Source organism: Anomaloglossus baeobatrachus, chromosome 11 (assembly GCF_048569485.1).
Source record: "Anomaloglossus baeobatrachus isolate aAnoBae1 chromosome 11, aAnoBae1.hap1, whole genome shotgun sequence".
In the NCBI taxonomy this organism is placed as follows: Eukaryota; Metazoa; Chordata; class Amphibia; order Anura; family Aromobatidae; genus Anomaloglossus; species Anomaloglossus baeobatrachus.
Window position 1 is genome coordinate 144117915 of NC_134363.1, and position 15791 is coordinate 144133705.

The window sequence follows — 15791 nt, forward strand, 5'->3', positions numbered from 1 at the left end:
CGTGCGCCGTCACGACATCACACAGCAGCCAACCAATAGAAGCGGAGGGGCGGAGAGCAGCCGCATTAACGACACGCCCACCTCGTTTCCGGAGGACGCAGTTAAGCTGCTGTTCGTCGTTCCCGGGGTATCACGTATAGCAATGTGTGCTGCCTCAGGAACGATGAACAACCTACGTCCACAACGACCAACGAGATTTTGATAAATGAGCGACGTGTCAACGATCAACGATTAGGTGAGTATTTTTGATCGTTAACACTCGCTCGTAGCTGTTACACGCAACTACGTCGCTAATGACTCTGGATGTGCGTCACGAATTCCGTGACCCCGTTGCGTGTAAAGCCCCCTTTAGATTACCTTTGGGTTTTCCCATACCGGTAATTTTATCCTTTTATGCTTTTACCTGGAAGAAAATGTTTCCCCCTCTTTCATTTTCTTCCAAAATATTTTTGGTTAGTTTCAAGAGGAGTTTAGTCCTCACATATTGTCCATTATTGATTTTTGTGAAGCATTGTGGCTACTTCTCAATTTTTTGCCGCTGAGTCCCAATTTTTGTTCAATGCCCGGACGACTGTAATATTGTGCAGATAGCTCAGTGGCATTCAGTTGAATGAGACTGAGAAGCATTTTTCTACAAAGTACCCTGTTTCCTCCAAAATAAGACCTACCCCAAAATTAAGCCCTAGTAGGATTTTTGGGACTTTTTTGAGTATGCTTAAAATAAGTCCTACTCCAAAAATAAGCCCTAGCATACGGTTCCATAAGCAAGTATCCAAGCAGCTACAAAAGTTAAAGAATACAACAGGACACTTCATTAAACAAAGTAGACACCGCCCCTCCTCCCCTTCCCAAAAAGTATTGGACTCACCAGACCCCAAACAATTACAGTTGGCAAGTGCTGATGATGGATGGGCTCTCACACAGAGATCTGTGTCCCTGTCAGGTCTCTCGCCATTCCAGTTGCAGTGCAACTCTCACAAAAAGCTGTTGTACCAGTATCACTCCGCGGAAGTCAACCGCTGTAGAATGCAGGGGGACCTGACTGCGACGTACATTTGTATGTGAGAGCCCATTCACTTGCCAACTCTAATTGTTTGGGATCTGGTAAGTGTGCTTCTTTTAGGGTTGTCTGCTTTCATTTTTGGGTAAACTAAGCAGTACATAGAGAATAATACATACTGTGTAGATATGGTCTGTACCCACCTCTATTGGACTGGTTCTGCACCATGAGAATAGCAGATCAGATAAGAAAATATACATCTAAACCAGTAATAGGATTAACACAAAATGTTTGTTCCAGAATGTGATGATATTTCAATACATTTTTATTTATTTTTCTTTTTTTTTTTTTTGTCCATGAATGTGGATTGTTCATGGGAAAAGAGAAAACGTTCCCTGAAAATAAGCCCTAGAGCATCTTTCAGAGCAAAAAATATGCCTGATTTTCGGGGAAACACAGTATCTAGATGGGGAACAAACAGTGCAGGGCAAAGGAAATGCTGAAAGGGCCGTAACCTCTCTATTATGGCAAGTTGAAGTACCACCATAGGCGTCGGGAAGTTACTTGGCCTCATCGGAATACTCTGAGTTTGCAACGCCCCACCCTTCATCGTAACCGTAAATACCACTGCTGGCTTTGGCATTCTTGGGAAGGTAGTCAATGTCTTCGGGGGCTCATAACTCAGCCTAGATTATGTTGAATTTGATGCCATGCCACAATCCATTATAATCTGTGAGCAAACTGGACCAACTTGACAGAAGGGTAATTCATCTTTGTGACCCATGCCTACATTTAAACATTGAACTGAAGAGTCCTTCATAGACTTAAGATGTATATCAAGGCCAAACCTTGGTTGAGGCAGAAGTATCAAAGGTTGTCCAGTATTAGAAGAAAAAAGTTTTTCTCTTCCGAAAACAATGCCCCACCTGTCCATTAGTTGAGTGTGATGCTGGTTTTGGACCAGAACAGCCATTTCTTTCTGATCCGGGGCTACACTTTATTATTAAAGATTTGGAATCATTCATATGACCATATTGTACATTCAAATAAACAATATACAGATTTAACGGTTAGGGTGGTTTCACACATCCGGCATTTTGCCGGTTTGCAGGATCCGTCACACTCCAGTAAAGTGCAATACAGTACAATGGTGGCATCGAGGCAAGCTCCAGTCACATTCTCCGGTCACATAACCGTATGTGACTGGAACTTACCGCGATGCCATTGTACTGTATTGCACTTTACTGGAGTGTGACGGATCTAGAAAACCGGCGACATGCCGGATGTGTGAAACCACCCTTAGTGAAAATACAATCGCGTGTCCATTCAGTGGTTGTATCTCAAACAGATCTGGTATTTTCTACCTCCCCTGTACATGGACACCTAGGATTGAATTGCTGATAAGGCTTTAAATTCACAGACCTAGTCCTGATCACCGATTCATTGTCGTACCTGGCCATCTGGTCCCTCTTACTATGTGACTGTGAAGACCATTTAGAGAAGAGCTGGACTGAAACTGTCACTCTTTCTTAAGATGTTATCAGGAGAGAAAACAGAAATGACACAAATATTTCACCAAAATGTGCAGGATTATGGCTAGATCAGAGTTTTACAGCCCCACTGGGGGCAATTATGGAGTCTACCGCCACATGGAGCCCTTTGATTTTAAATAAGCTGTAAACACTATGTCAAGACAAATGAGACAGAGTAAATATTGCATCTAAATAACTTTCCCCCATCGTAAGTGTCTTGATAAATATCCCAGTGGGAACGCAACGTTGCTCCATTTTTTTCTAAACACTTTGCTCAAATAAAATTGTCCCCGATGGTGTGTTCTAATTTGCACTTTGGAGGCAGTGACTGGTGTAATGAAATGCTGCCGCATTCCCACAGAGAAGCAGCTGCTTCCAGTAAAGAGAGAATTGTGTATTTATTTTTGACATATTGTATTATTTGTGGCTTCTGTCAGATAAAAGCTGGGAGAATTAATATATGAATTCCAGCCTAGCCTTGGAGAGGTTTGTTTGTATGCCAGGACTACAATGTCAGAACGTAGAGGAGTCGTTACTACTTACCCCCCCCCCCATACACATATACAAACGCACACTCCAAGCTACTACCAGAGGTACTATGTTTGCTCGCCCCCTTACACATAGTCTCAAGGTGCTTCTTTTTTTATTTTTCCCTTCCTTCCATATTCAATTGGGAACCCCCATCCATTCTTGTTTCCTGATTAATTGGGAACTTCTATCTTTCCTTTTATAACTGGGACTCTCCATTCATCATTCCTATACTCTTTACAATCATCCTTCCTTCTCTCCTCAACTGGAACCCTCCATCCATCCTTTCCTCTCCACCAGGGAACCTCAGGTTTTTCTTCGATCCTCTACTCATCCATTGGAAACCTCCGTGCATCAATTGTAAATTACCATCCTTCCATTCAGCTATCAATCTTCATTTGAAAACCTTCATCCATCTTTCTCTACTCAACTGGAATCCCCCCCATCCATTCTGTTTCCGTTCTTCCCTCCTCAGCTGGAAACCTCCTTCCATTCTTCCATCTCTACTCAGCTGGAAACCTCCATCCATTCTTTCATCTTTGCTCACCTGGAAACCGCCATCCATTTTTACTTCTTTTCTTAGCTGAAAACCTTCAACCATCCTTCTATGTCTCCTCATCTGGAAATCTCCATCCGTCCATCCACCCATCTCTACTCAGCTGGAAACCTCCAACCATCCATCCATCTCTACTATGCTTCAAACCTCCATCCATTCTTTGGTCTTTACTCACCTGGAAACTCCATCCATTTTTCTTCTTTTCTTAGCAGAAAACCTTCAATCATCCATCCATCTCTCCTCATATGGAAACCTCCATCCATTCTTTAATCTTTGCTCAGCTGATAACTGCCAACCATTCTTCCAACTCTCCTAAGCTGGAACCTTCATCTCTCTTCCATTCTCCCCTTTCCTCCTCATCTGGGAACCTTTATCCTTTGTATTTTCCCTCCTTTTTTTTTTCTTTAGCTGGGAAACCTCCATCCATTTTTTTTTTTCTTTCCTTTCTTAATACCTCAACTGGAAAGTGTCCATAATAGTGTCCATCCTTCTCTTCTCAGATGAAAACATCATTCTTTCTTTTCTTACCTCTCCATTTCCGAATATCCTCATCAGTTACTCTCAATTCATATCCATAAAACAAAATGTTTTTTAGGGGAAAAATTGCATGTAAGAGCTTTTAATCTTCTCATCAAACAGGGTGGTTATTTCTGAACAGCCTGTAAATAACCTATGATCAACAGAGGATGAACGTCTTTAGATGAAAACCATAAATCGCCAACCGTAGCGTTGCTCTTTATTTGGATAATGAATGCTCTGTTTCTCGGATATACTTGCTGCCATTATTATTAGTTGAACTGTATTTTGTGTTTTATAATCTTTACTTGGTTACAATTTATCCAAGTTTTGTGAAAACTGAAATAGAATGAAATCTCCGTTGACCTTCAGAGTATTGTGAAAGCAACCATAAAACTTGTCTTTTGGCAGCTGAGAATGTAGAAAACCTTTTGGGACTTTGTGGTTCGTTTAGGACAGCTGGAAATTAATAAGAAATTCCCCAAATTCTTAGTAAACCAAAGACATAGGGTTTGGGCAATGTGCTTCTCCTTTGTGAGTTCACCTTCTAGTGACACTAATGCATTATTGCGGCTATATGTCGTTTGTAAAGCTCAATAGGTCTAGATTATTACACACTTAAAACAAGACTATACTAAATTGGAATATTATAATATAAGCTATCAAGAAACCTACTCCTGCATACCTAAACTAGCCTTTATTTGCCTTTGTTAGGTCATTTATTGGCAAATATTGTCCTAGTATCCAGTGGCATAGCTAGGGTTTGATGGGCCCCGGTGCAAAATTTGGACCTGGGGCCCCCCATCCCCGCATGTTGGTCAGATGTTCCTGGTATATATTTGCCCCTCCTGGTATATACTGTCTCCTTCCTGGTATATACTGTACTCACTGGCTCCCACACCACGTAGCGTCCTCCTCTATAGCTGGCCTGCAGCTGCCAGCAGCTTTCATTGGCATCCATGCTATGGCAGTGCATGACCTCCTCATCATGCGCCATCTCAGTCACAGGGATGCCGATGAAAGTTGCCGGCTTCTGTTTTTTGGTCTCTATGCTGCGATACATTTCAGCTGGATGTGCAGCCTTGGACACGCATGCAGCTGAGGCAGGGACTGGGGCCGGAAGGGCGCCTTAAACCCCGGGCCTGGTTGTAGTCGCGATCATTCCACCCCTGGTAGTATCTATGTTGTCAAGCCATTAAGACTATAAAAGTAGAAATTAGGTCGTGGTAGTGATCAGAGAATTGGCCTTGTATGTCAAACATTCCTAATAGAGAGCCCTACATATAAGCAATATGTTAGCAATGTCATGATTTGGGTGCTTTAAACCATGGACCTGTGAAGTTCATGAACCTACAAAGTTGGCTTCAGGGGGAAATATTTGGCTTAGAAGTTGACACTTGGTTAGGTTGGATGTTGGGGATAGCAGTAATGGACCTAACGTGGAAGTAAGAAGGTATCCACTGCCATATTTTGTAGACCTTGGCAATTGTCCCAATGTAACACCTTGCGTACTGGAGACACACCGACACTGTAGTATAGTTGTAAGATGTAGATCATCAGGCTTTGTGAATCGTAATTTGAGTGAACATCTGCAGTTTTGAGACCATTATGTTAGCTTATTAGCTATGGAAGTCCTACTTGGCCAACGTTAAGTTGTCTAGCCATGACCATAGAAATGGCTTTGACCACTACAGCCAATTTCTGGGTCTTCAATGTTTTATATTAGTCAGGTAAGTAACTCTAAGAAAAAAATCAACTAGATATAGTACAGACTGCGGCTAGATACTTAGTTACATTCAACACCACTTTCCTCCCAAGACCACCAGGAAAGTTTTCTTTGTGCCGTCTTTCTTAATTTGTTCATTTTATTTTTTCCTTGTGTGTGCTTTTCAATTTTTATTTATTTTTTTTGTTTTTATGCCAGGGCATGATGATCAGCTATTTTCTCTTGCTCGTAGGCCAAGCAGTCTTTATCAACCCTCACGAAAGATGTCCCGAAGCGGCATTCACTGGCTATGCCGGGTGAAACGGTCCTAAATGGAAACCAGGAATGGGTAATGCACGCGGATCTCCCGCTTACTGCAGCCATCCGTCAGAGCCAGCAAACGCTGTACCACGGGCACCCGCAGCATACTGCCGATCGGCAAGGTTTGTTTAGAAGTATTGATCTTGCATAGCCAAGGGAATTATTGGGGGCGATCGATCACACCCTGTGAGTTCCTGCGGAGTATAAACTATTTGGTTAAGTATGCTTTGCCTAATTAGGTGCATATGTTATTAGCAGAAAAGCTGCCAGGTTCCCAGAACGGCTCCTCAGCGCATATTTGCTCTGTTTACGGCACAAACATTAAAATATATAATTTTTTTAGGTATTCATATAATATATTGCTGCCATTATTATACAATTTGGGCGCAACTATTAGTGCTTTGGTTCTAGATCAGGTTTATTCATAAAGCGATTAACATGCCTAAGCTGGATAAAGACGTGATGTGTGCAAAATGGCTCTTTTCTAGCAGGACGAGCTTGATTTCTAAAGTACAAATTATCAGCGGCTACCTGTCATGGACTGAACGTTTATGGTACTTGCACATGTAGAATATTTGACGTGGATTTTCCACAGCATTTCCACATCACATCTGCATGTTTTACAATGCAGATTGTGTTAAGACATTCATCCTGCGCTTTCCAGAATGTTGAAATCCTCAACGATCTCTCAAACAAAAATTGACGGCCTTTGCGTTTTTAGATTATTTTTCACAAAAGAAAATGTATGCAATATGCGGATGTGATTTTAAAAATCTCATAAATTTAGCTTTTATTGAATTATTCTGGATATTTTATACGCAGGAAAGCCTCACCAAATGTGTGCATTTACCATATGGAGCCTTGACTCAAAATAACCAATTGAGCTTCCATACTGTTCCTGAGTTATTGCTCCTCTTCAGTAAAAAGCATGGTTCTGGTAGGTTGTGTGAGATGTCTCGGCAGTAGTTCTTTGAAGGTACTGATTCACTTTGAGATGGACCTCAAACTACTGCCGAGACATCTCACACCCAACCTACTAGAACCGTTCTGCTGGAGGGAAATGTGAAGGACAATATGTTCCAGGTTAACTGTCAAATTACAGCTGTTGCTCTGGACTATACAGTATATGCTGAAAGAGCATTGATCTGTATGGTCATCTACTATGCTAACACTCTGCTTTGGACAGTATTGAGCTGTATAGATAGTTCGTAATATTCACTTTTCAGTATGTAAAGGGAGCTGGTCACCTGAGTAATGGCGTCCAAGCTGCGGACCGCGTGAATCAGACCCTGGTTGCATGATTGCAGTCGAGTTTTTGCTTCAGAGACAATATATACGTCTGTCAATAGGACTAACCCTCCTAAGCCATCTATTTGGGCATATAGGTCATGGGAAGATGAATAAAATAGCGTGATATCTGCAATCTGACATTTTATTCCAGAGAAATCCTTCTTTTTTTTTTCTTTAACACATACCGTATTTTTCGGACCATAAGACGCACTTTTTTTCCCCCAAATGTTGGGGGAAAGTGGGGGGTGCGTCTTATGGTCTGAATGTGGCTGCGGGGAATGTGGGTGCTGCGGTGGAGCGGGTCATTGGGGGCACGAGCAGGCTGTAGCAGCCTGCCGTGACCACATGGACCCGCTCATTTAATATGCACGCCCATCCCCCGCCCATCATCCCTCAGCGCTGAAGCCGGCGCTGACAGGTGGGCGGGATGATGGGCGGGGGATAAACAGCCGGCTCGCATGATCACCCCTGGCAACTACGGCCTGGAGTGATCATGTGCGGCTGTATTCACTGCTCCCCGCGCGTCATCATCAGCGCGGGGAGCAGTGAATCAGTGAGTGTACAGTACTCACTGTTCCCTGCAGCATCGCTCGTCCTTCCGTCTGTGTCAGCGGCAGCGCCGCTGATTGGAGCCGTCCCCATTACCCTGCTGGGTCGCGATCATCTCCTGTGTTTGTGCCGGCAGCTGAGTGGAGACTAGCGGCGCGCACAGCGATGACGTCATCGCTGTGCGCACGTGTCCACACGCAGCCGCCGGGACACTGGCACAGACACAGGAGATGATCGCGATCCAGCAGGGTAATGGGGACGGCTCCAATCAGCGGCGCTGCCGCTGACACAGACGGGAGGACGAGCGATGCTGCAGGGAGTGAGGTAAAGTGAGGTGAGTATGAACGTTTATTTTTTTATGTGCCACAGGATGCGGCCATACACCAGGATGGGGGCATATGATGAGCCGGATGGGGGCATATTATGAGCCGGATGGGGGCATATTATGAGCCGGATGGGGGCATATTATGAGCAGGATGGGGGCATATTATGAGCCGGATGGGGGCATATTATGAGCAGGATGGGGGCATTTATGAGCCGGATGGGGGCATATGATGAGCCGGATGGGGGCATATGATGAGCCGGATGGGGGCATATGATGAGCCGGATGGGGGCATATGATGAGCCGGATGGGGGCATATGATGAGCCGGATGGGGGCATATGATGAGCCGGATGGGGGCATATGATGAGCCGGATGGGGGCATATGATGAGCCGGATGGGGGCATATGATGAGCCGGATGGGGGCATATGATGAGCCGGATGGGGGCATATGATGAGCCGGATGGGGGCATATGATGAGCCGGATGGGGGCATACGATGAGCCGGATGGGGGCATATGATGAGCCGGATGGGGGCATATGATGAGCCGGATGGGGGCATATGAGCCGGATGGGGCATATTATGAGCAGGATGGGGCCATATGCCATGATGGGTTATATAGCAGGATGCGGCCACATGCCAGTATATAGCAGGATGCGGCCATATGGCAGGATTACGGTATATAGCAGGATGAGGGACATATACTGTATATACCAGGCAGGGAGGATCATTACCAGGATGCGGCACCTTAGTAGAGAATTTGGGGACATTACCCCCATAACAGTGTCAGCAGCAGATCCTCGCCCCATGACAGTGTGTCATGACCACATTTTTTGCTTAAAATTTTATTTTCCTATTTTTTTCCTCTAAAACCAGGGTGCGTCTTATAGTCCGGTGCGTCTTATAGTCCGAAAAATACGGTAAATAAGCTGTTACTATCCATGGACTTTACACCAATCTCTGAGAATCTGTCTATAGAGCGTATTGGAAATGAAAGAGGGTGTTACTAGTGTGAGACATGTAATGACTGACAGTCTGTTCACTTGATCTACATGTCTCATACTAGTAACACTACGTTTCGTTTAAAATTAGCTCTGTAGACAGATTCTTGGGGAGATCTGTGTTCGGCCCATAGATCTCAACAGCTCATTTACTTGTTAAGAAAAAGGGGGGAAAAAAGAATTTCCCTGGAATAAAATGTCAGATTGTAGATATCAAGTTCTTAATCTTCCTATTTGCAATCTTACGCCAGAGAAATCCTTTTTCTTTTTTTTTTTTTTTTTTTCTTAACATGTAAATGAGCTGTTAGGATCTTTGGACTGGACATGGATCTCCCTGAGAATTTATATACAGAGCTTATTTTAAATGAAACGTGGCATTACCAGTGTGAGAGCTGTAGATCAGGAGAGCAGACTGTCAGTCATTACATGTCTCACACTGGCAAACACTCCCTTTCATTTTTAACAATCTCTGGAAGCCGATTCTCTGGGAGATCGGTGTCCCGCCCATAGATCTTAACAGCTCATTTACATGTTAAGAATAAAATGATTTCTCTGGAATAAAATCTCAAATTGCAATTATCAAGATCTCATTTTATTGAACCTTCTAAGATGTACATGCCAATAAAGACTATTTAGGAGTTGCCCCTACTGACAGATGCCCTATAAAGATCTGTTGGAGACCATCAGCAGAGATGAAGGTAATAGAGTTCGACCCACATTCCAAGCTCTTCGCAACGCTACTATAGGTCATTGCCTGGTCTTTCACTATGTAAGGGCCCTGTTAATCGCCTGCAGTGGTATCTTCAAAGTATGGAGAAGAATTTCTTCAGCTCACCTGCTGCCCGGGCTGCTGATCTTTGCGGGTGCCAGGAATCCACCGGTGAGTCCCAACCGGTCAGAAACAATGGAAAAGGAAGGAAAGGATCCGGCACAACCTCTTTTTAGAATAAAAACATCATAATCTTTATTTCAAAGTATTAAAAATACCATCCGTGAAAACCGAAAGATGTTAATCCATGGGAGCTTTATGCGTTTCGGACTTCAGTATAAAACAAAGAGTCCTTAATCATAAGTACTTAATCATACTTATGATTAAGGACTCTTTAAGTACTTATGATTAAGGACTCTTTTTGTTTTTATACTGAAGTCCGAAACGCGTAAAGCTCCCATGGATTAACATCTTTCGCTTTTCACGGATGGTATTTTTAATACTTTGAAATAAAGATTATGTTGTTTTTATTCTAAGAAGAGGTTGTGCCGGATCCTTTCCTTCCTTTTCCATTGTATCTTCAAAGTATACCTGGTTGCAGTGGTTCAGCCAGAATCTGATTTCTGCTGCCTGTGGTTTGGGCACCATGAATTCGGTAAAAGGTTGCCTTTGATAATTCAGCTAGAATTTGTTGTACGGCCTCCAATGTTGGAATTCTGGAGTGCCAAAAATATTTAGATTCCAAAAAATTGGCAATTACTGTGTTTTTGGGGATTTTTTTATGACAGCATTTTGAACTTTTACCATCTGAGAAGCTATGATCTCTCCATTGTATTATTTGGTTCTCTGGTCGAAAAAAAATGGTTGCGCCTTGATTTCGTTTTCATTGGCTTCAGTCTTGTATTCTCTATATCTCATGCCTATAGAGTTATATACACGTTCACGGCTCCTTTTTCCATATTGCTTTTCCTTTTAGCCGTCAGAGTAAGCCCGTGTCATTCAAGACAACCATCGGTAATCTCGGATGCATCTGCTGCAGAGGGCGACAGGTCATCAACACCGAGTGACATCAACTCGCCGAGACACCGAACACATTCCCTCTGCAATGTAAGACGGTAGTGTAGGTCTCTTTTTCTCTACTTTTTTCCCTTCATCCGAGAATGATTATTCACATCCTTTTACTTGTTTATACGCTGCTGTCAGTATGTACGCTGCATGCCTTGCTGAATAGATGGGTGCACGGTGAGGGGGCAGAGAGACTGTTGTGTTTCATTAGCGGGAATGCTGCAGATTCCTGCTTGTGCCGTTTGCTGGTTACACGGGCTTGACATATACAGCTGAGTCCCTTCTACAGGAACGGGAAGAAAGGAACTCGTTGATGAATTCATTGAGCGCTGATTTTGTCAGATGAATACGCAACCTGAATGCTAATAATGCAAACGCTCGGGTCATAGCCCATTCCCAGGAATTGTCGTTTGTCTTATGGGTCTGGATTTCTTTAGGTTTATGTGCACAAATCATAACGTTGCCACCATACGGTGGGACACCGTGCCTATAGGACTTTAGTGTAGGGGACTCCCTTAGTCATTGTACAAGCTCAGCTATATGTTTTAGGCCCCTAAAATCCTAAAAATCAGGAACATACGTAGGCCTAGTACGGATCTCGTAAAAAATACATTGAAGAGTGCGGCCTTTAAAATTTTAGATTCCCTGTAGTGTTGGTGCTAAAACACAATTTATTTGGATCACTGAATACATGGATATAATCAGATGGGGGGTTTTGGTGCTTGCCTTCCAGTTAACCTGGAGTCAGAAAATTGTCAAAGAACATTAGGACAGCTTAAAGGGGTTCTCCAGGAGTAGAAAAAAATAACTAAAGGAAATGTCATTATATATAACAATGCTCCCAACGCCAGTCCTCAAGAGCCACCAACACTGCATGTTTTCAGGATTTCATTAGTACTGCACAGGTGATCATGTAATCGCCTGCGCAGCGGGAGGGTTCGTGCAGTCGCCTGCGCAGGGGGAGGATTCGTGCAATCGCCTGCGCAGGGGGAGGATTCGTGCAGTCGCCTGCGCAGGGGGAGGATTCGTGCAGTCGCCTGCGCAGGGGGAGGATTCGTGTAGTCGCCTGCGCAGGGGGAGGATTCGTGCAGTCGCCTGCGCAGGGGGACGATTCGTGCAGTCGCCTGCGCAGGGGGACGATTCGTGCAGTCGCCTGCGCAGGGGGAGGATTCGTGCAGTCGCCCGCGCAGGGGGAGGATTCGTGCAGTCGCCCGCGCAGGGGGAGGATTCGTGCAATCGCCCGCACCTGGGGAGGAGTTATGAACTTTCCTGTGCATTGCTAAAGAAATCCTGAAAACATACACTGTTGGTGGCTCTTGAAGACTGGAGTTGGAGAACACTAATTTATAAATTCCAGACTGTCTTTAATTAGTAAATCCCTCTCAGCCTGCAGTTGGTAGGTTGGTTACTGTGACCTAGTAGTAGCTTGGTAACCTATATCGTGTACTATCTTTAGTTCTAGTAGTCACTCTGCATTCCAAGAGACAGCGTGGACAGCAGTGTGATCGGCTTTTCCTTACCCCAGCACCACCGGTATCTTCAGTATTGGTTAAGATAGACAGGCTGGACAGCAGTGTGAGTAGCTACTACTTACCTCAGCTCCACTGGTATCTCTGGTATTAGATCAGATAGACAGTGAACTACAGTGTCAGCAGCCTCTTCTTACCTCAGCACTACTATATCTCCAGTTTTGGATCAGATGGGGTAGACAGCAATGTGAACATGCTCTTCTTACTTCAGTATTGCTTGAATCCTACAGTATTAGATCAGATAGGGTGGACAGCAGTGTGAGCAGCCTATTCTTATTTCAGCACTCCTGGTATCTTCAGTATATCAGAGAGTGGACCGCAATTTGATCACTTCTCCTTACCTCAACACTGCTGGTTTCTCCAGTATTAGATCAGATAGACAGGGTGAGCAGCCTCTTCTTCAGCACAACTGGTATCTCCTGCATTAGATCAAATAGGGTGGACAGGAGTGTGAGCAGCCTCTTCTTACTTCAGCACCACTGGTATCTCCTGCATTAGATCAAATAGGGTGGACAGGAGTGTGAGCAGCCTCTTCTTACTTCAGCACCACTGGTATCTCCTGTATTAGATCAAATAGGGTGGACAGGAGTGTGAGCAGCCTCTTCTTACTTCAGCACCACTAGTATCTCCTGTATTAGATCAAATAGGGTGGACAGGAGTGTGAGCAGCCTCTTCTTACTTCAGCACCACTGGTATCTCCTGCATTAGATCAAATAGGGGGGACAGGAGTGTGAACAGATTGTTTACGATTATTGACTCTGCACTTTAAGGTGTTGCTTTTATAGTGAGACGATTGAAGAATTTGCATGGTTGGTGTTTGGCACAATTAAGCAGCAATGCATGCGTCCTCATAGAATTCCCACAGTAACCTTCTCCTGACCCCCTTTGCTTCTGTACAATAAGGCTTTATATACCCATGAGCATGATTACATGTACCCAAAGTTGAAATATCTGTGATAATGTCTTGTTTTTCCTTCTTAATTTTCCAGTCTTTAGAAGACCTGGAGGACCAGAAAAGGAAGAAGAAGAAAGAGAAGATGGGTTTTGGGTCCATTTCACGAGTTTTTGCAAGGGGAAAACAGAGGAAATCCTTAGACCCTGGTCTTTTTGATGGTACGACACCTGACTATTACATTGAAGAGGATGCGGACTGGTGACTGTCTCTGAAATCTGCTTATTCTATGTGTGTATATGTGAAAGGGTGTATTTGCCCGTTTACAAAGCCCGAAGCAGTCAAGTGAGCCTTTTTATTCAATTTGGACTTTTTTGTTTGTTTTTGGGTTTTTGTTTTTCATTTTTTTTTTTATACTTTGCATCGCAGGTTCTGTAATTGCTGTACATAACGGAGTGTATAAAGATGTTGATTGTCGTCCTTTATTAGCGATGCTGTTGTATTGTAACTTTTTGTCTTTACCGGATTTATTATAATTTTTTGGTGTTTTTTTATTTTTATTTTTTTTTTTTTAGTTGGGAAGTGGCTCTAGCTTTTTTTTTTTTTTTTTAATTTTTTTTCCTTTTTTGAAACTTGAAAAACTACTGTGTATTTGTAAATAACGAAAACCGTGCACTTTGTGCTTGTAGTGTCTTGTCCGAACGCTATTTTTTTTTAACCCATGGTGTGATGCATTCTGTATCTGCAAAATGTTTTAAAAAAATGACATTATCCTGTTTCAGGGGTGTGCCAGCGCTTTGTAAAGAAAAGAAAAAATATATATATAGATATACAGATCTTTATTCGGGAAGTTCAACCAACTTTCTCGAATGAAGTATTACGATATTTCATTTTTTTTTTTTTTGCTTACACACAGGGCAAAAAAAAATAAAACAGCCAGGACTAAACCAATATTTTGCCTATCGGTCCATCTGGATATGGTGATGTATCTGCAGCACAGAGTGTTTTAGAAGCGTCATTGTTACAAGGATAGGTTTTTTCGGTTCGGACCACTAAATGGCTACTTGCACTGTACCGGCAGCAGTCACTCTTTAATCTTTGTAATGCCTGCCAGATAAATAGTTTTTTCCTTTTTTCCTTAATTTTTTATATTTTTTTTTTTTATTTATTTGCATAAATGCACAAAGTTGTTATATCTAAATTATAAAGAAAAGTAAATGTTGAAGTTCTATTTTTCCTAAAGGATGAAGGGTATGTTTATATCATGTATTCTATAGCTGCGGCCCCCTCTCCCCGTCATTAATGCATCGGGCAAGTGGGCTCAGTCACAATTATAATGCAGCTCAACCAAAATCGCACGTATAACTTAAATATTTAATAGTCACTTGGTTATGTCTTCCGAAATCCAACTTTTACCATCTCCACAGTATTTATGGTCTTTTTAATCCTTGTATGTAGGTTCTGATCATCTGATGTACTTTATTACTATTTATAAAACATTGTTTAATTTTTTTTTTTCTTTTTTTCCCTAAGTCAACCCTGTTTTTAATTGCTAATCATGTTCTAAAACAAGCAGACACTTAAAATACACCATTTACCACCCCCTCCCCCACTCGTCAGGCCTTAATTGTGTGGGTCACCAAGAGCCAGTGAAGGAAGACCTCTGCCTATAAGGCTAGGTTCACACAATGAGTATTTGTTCCGGATTTTTAAATTAAAAAACAAACAAACCCAAACCTGTAATCTAAATTCCCGCAGGTAAAATAATAAAGCCTATACTTGCTTCCCGTACCAGTGTTGTTCCAGCGGTGCCGGGGCTCACATGAGTTGTGACCTCACGAGTCCCGCGTCCAATCAGCGCCGGCTTCCTTCTATCTGCCTTCGGACCAAATTAACGATAAACAGGAAGTGAGAGCAGCCAATAGCGCTCACTTCCTGTTAATGCGTTTGGTCCGAAAGCAAAGAGAAGGAAGCTGACACTGATTTTGACGTCGTGCTCACGTGATGAGACAACCCCACGTGTCACCGCTGGAACCGCACCAGTACGGGAAGCAAGTATAGGCTTTATTCTACCCAGGGGGGAAACATGTGGAACCCCTTTAAGTCCTAACTATCCACTTTGTTGGCGCTGCATATTTGCTGCAAACATTCAACATTTTACAGTAACTACAAAGTGGATGAGTTAGAACTTTAAAGGGGTTATCAATTAGTAGGATAACCCCTTCTGATTCCACGTTTCCCCCAAATTAAAATAATAAAGCCTATATTCTCCTCCCAT

At 43.1% G+C, this 15791-nt stretch overlaps 1 protein-coding gene across 4 annotated transcripts in view; it reads left to right on the top strand.

The window, feature by feature from the left end:
• Nucleotides 1-15239, top strand: part of LOC142255679 (kazrin-like) — a 130315-nt gene extending 115076 nt beyond the window's left edge. For 2 of the 4 annotated variants that reach the window (XM_075327115.1, XM_075327117.1), the window contains 3 exons: nt 6091-6280; nt 11004-11134; nt 13611-15239. In XM_075327115.1, the coding sequence (XP_075183230.1) occupies nt 6091-6280; nt 11004-11134; nt 13611-13778 (489 nt within the window). In that variant the 3' untranslated portion in view covers nt 13779-15239. Of the gene's footprint in view, nt 1-6090; nt 6281-11003; nt 11148-13610 lie in introns of all 4 variants that reach the window. The other 2 variants (XM_075327119.1, XM_075327118.1) reach the window with 2 other exon arrangements.
• The last annotated feature ends 552 nt before the right edge of the window (nt 15240-15791 follow it).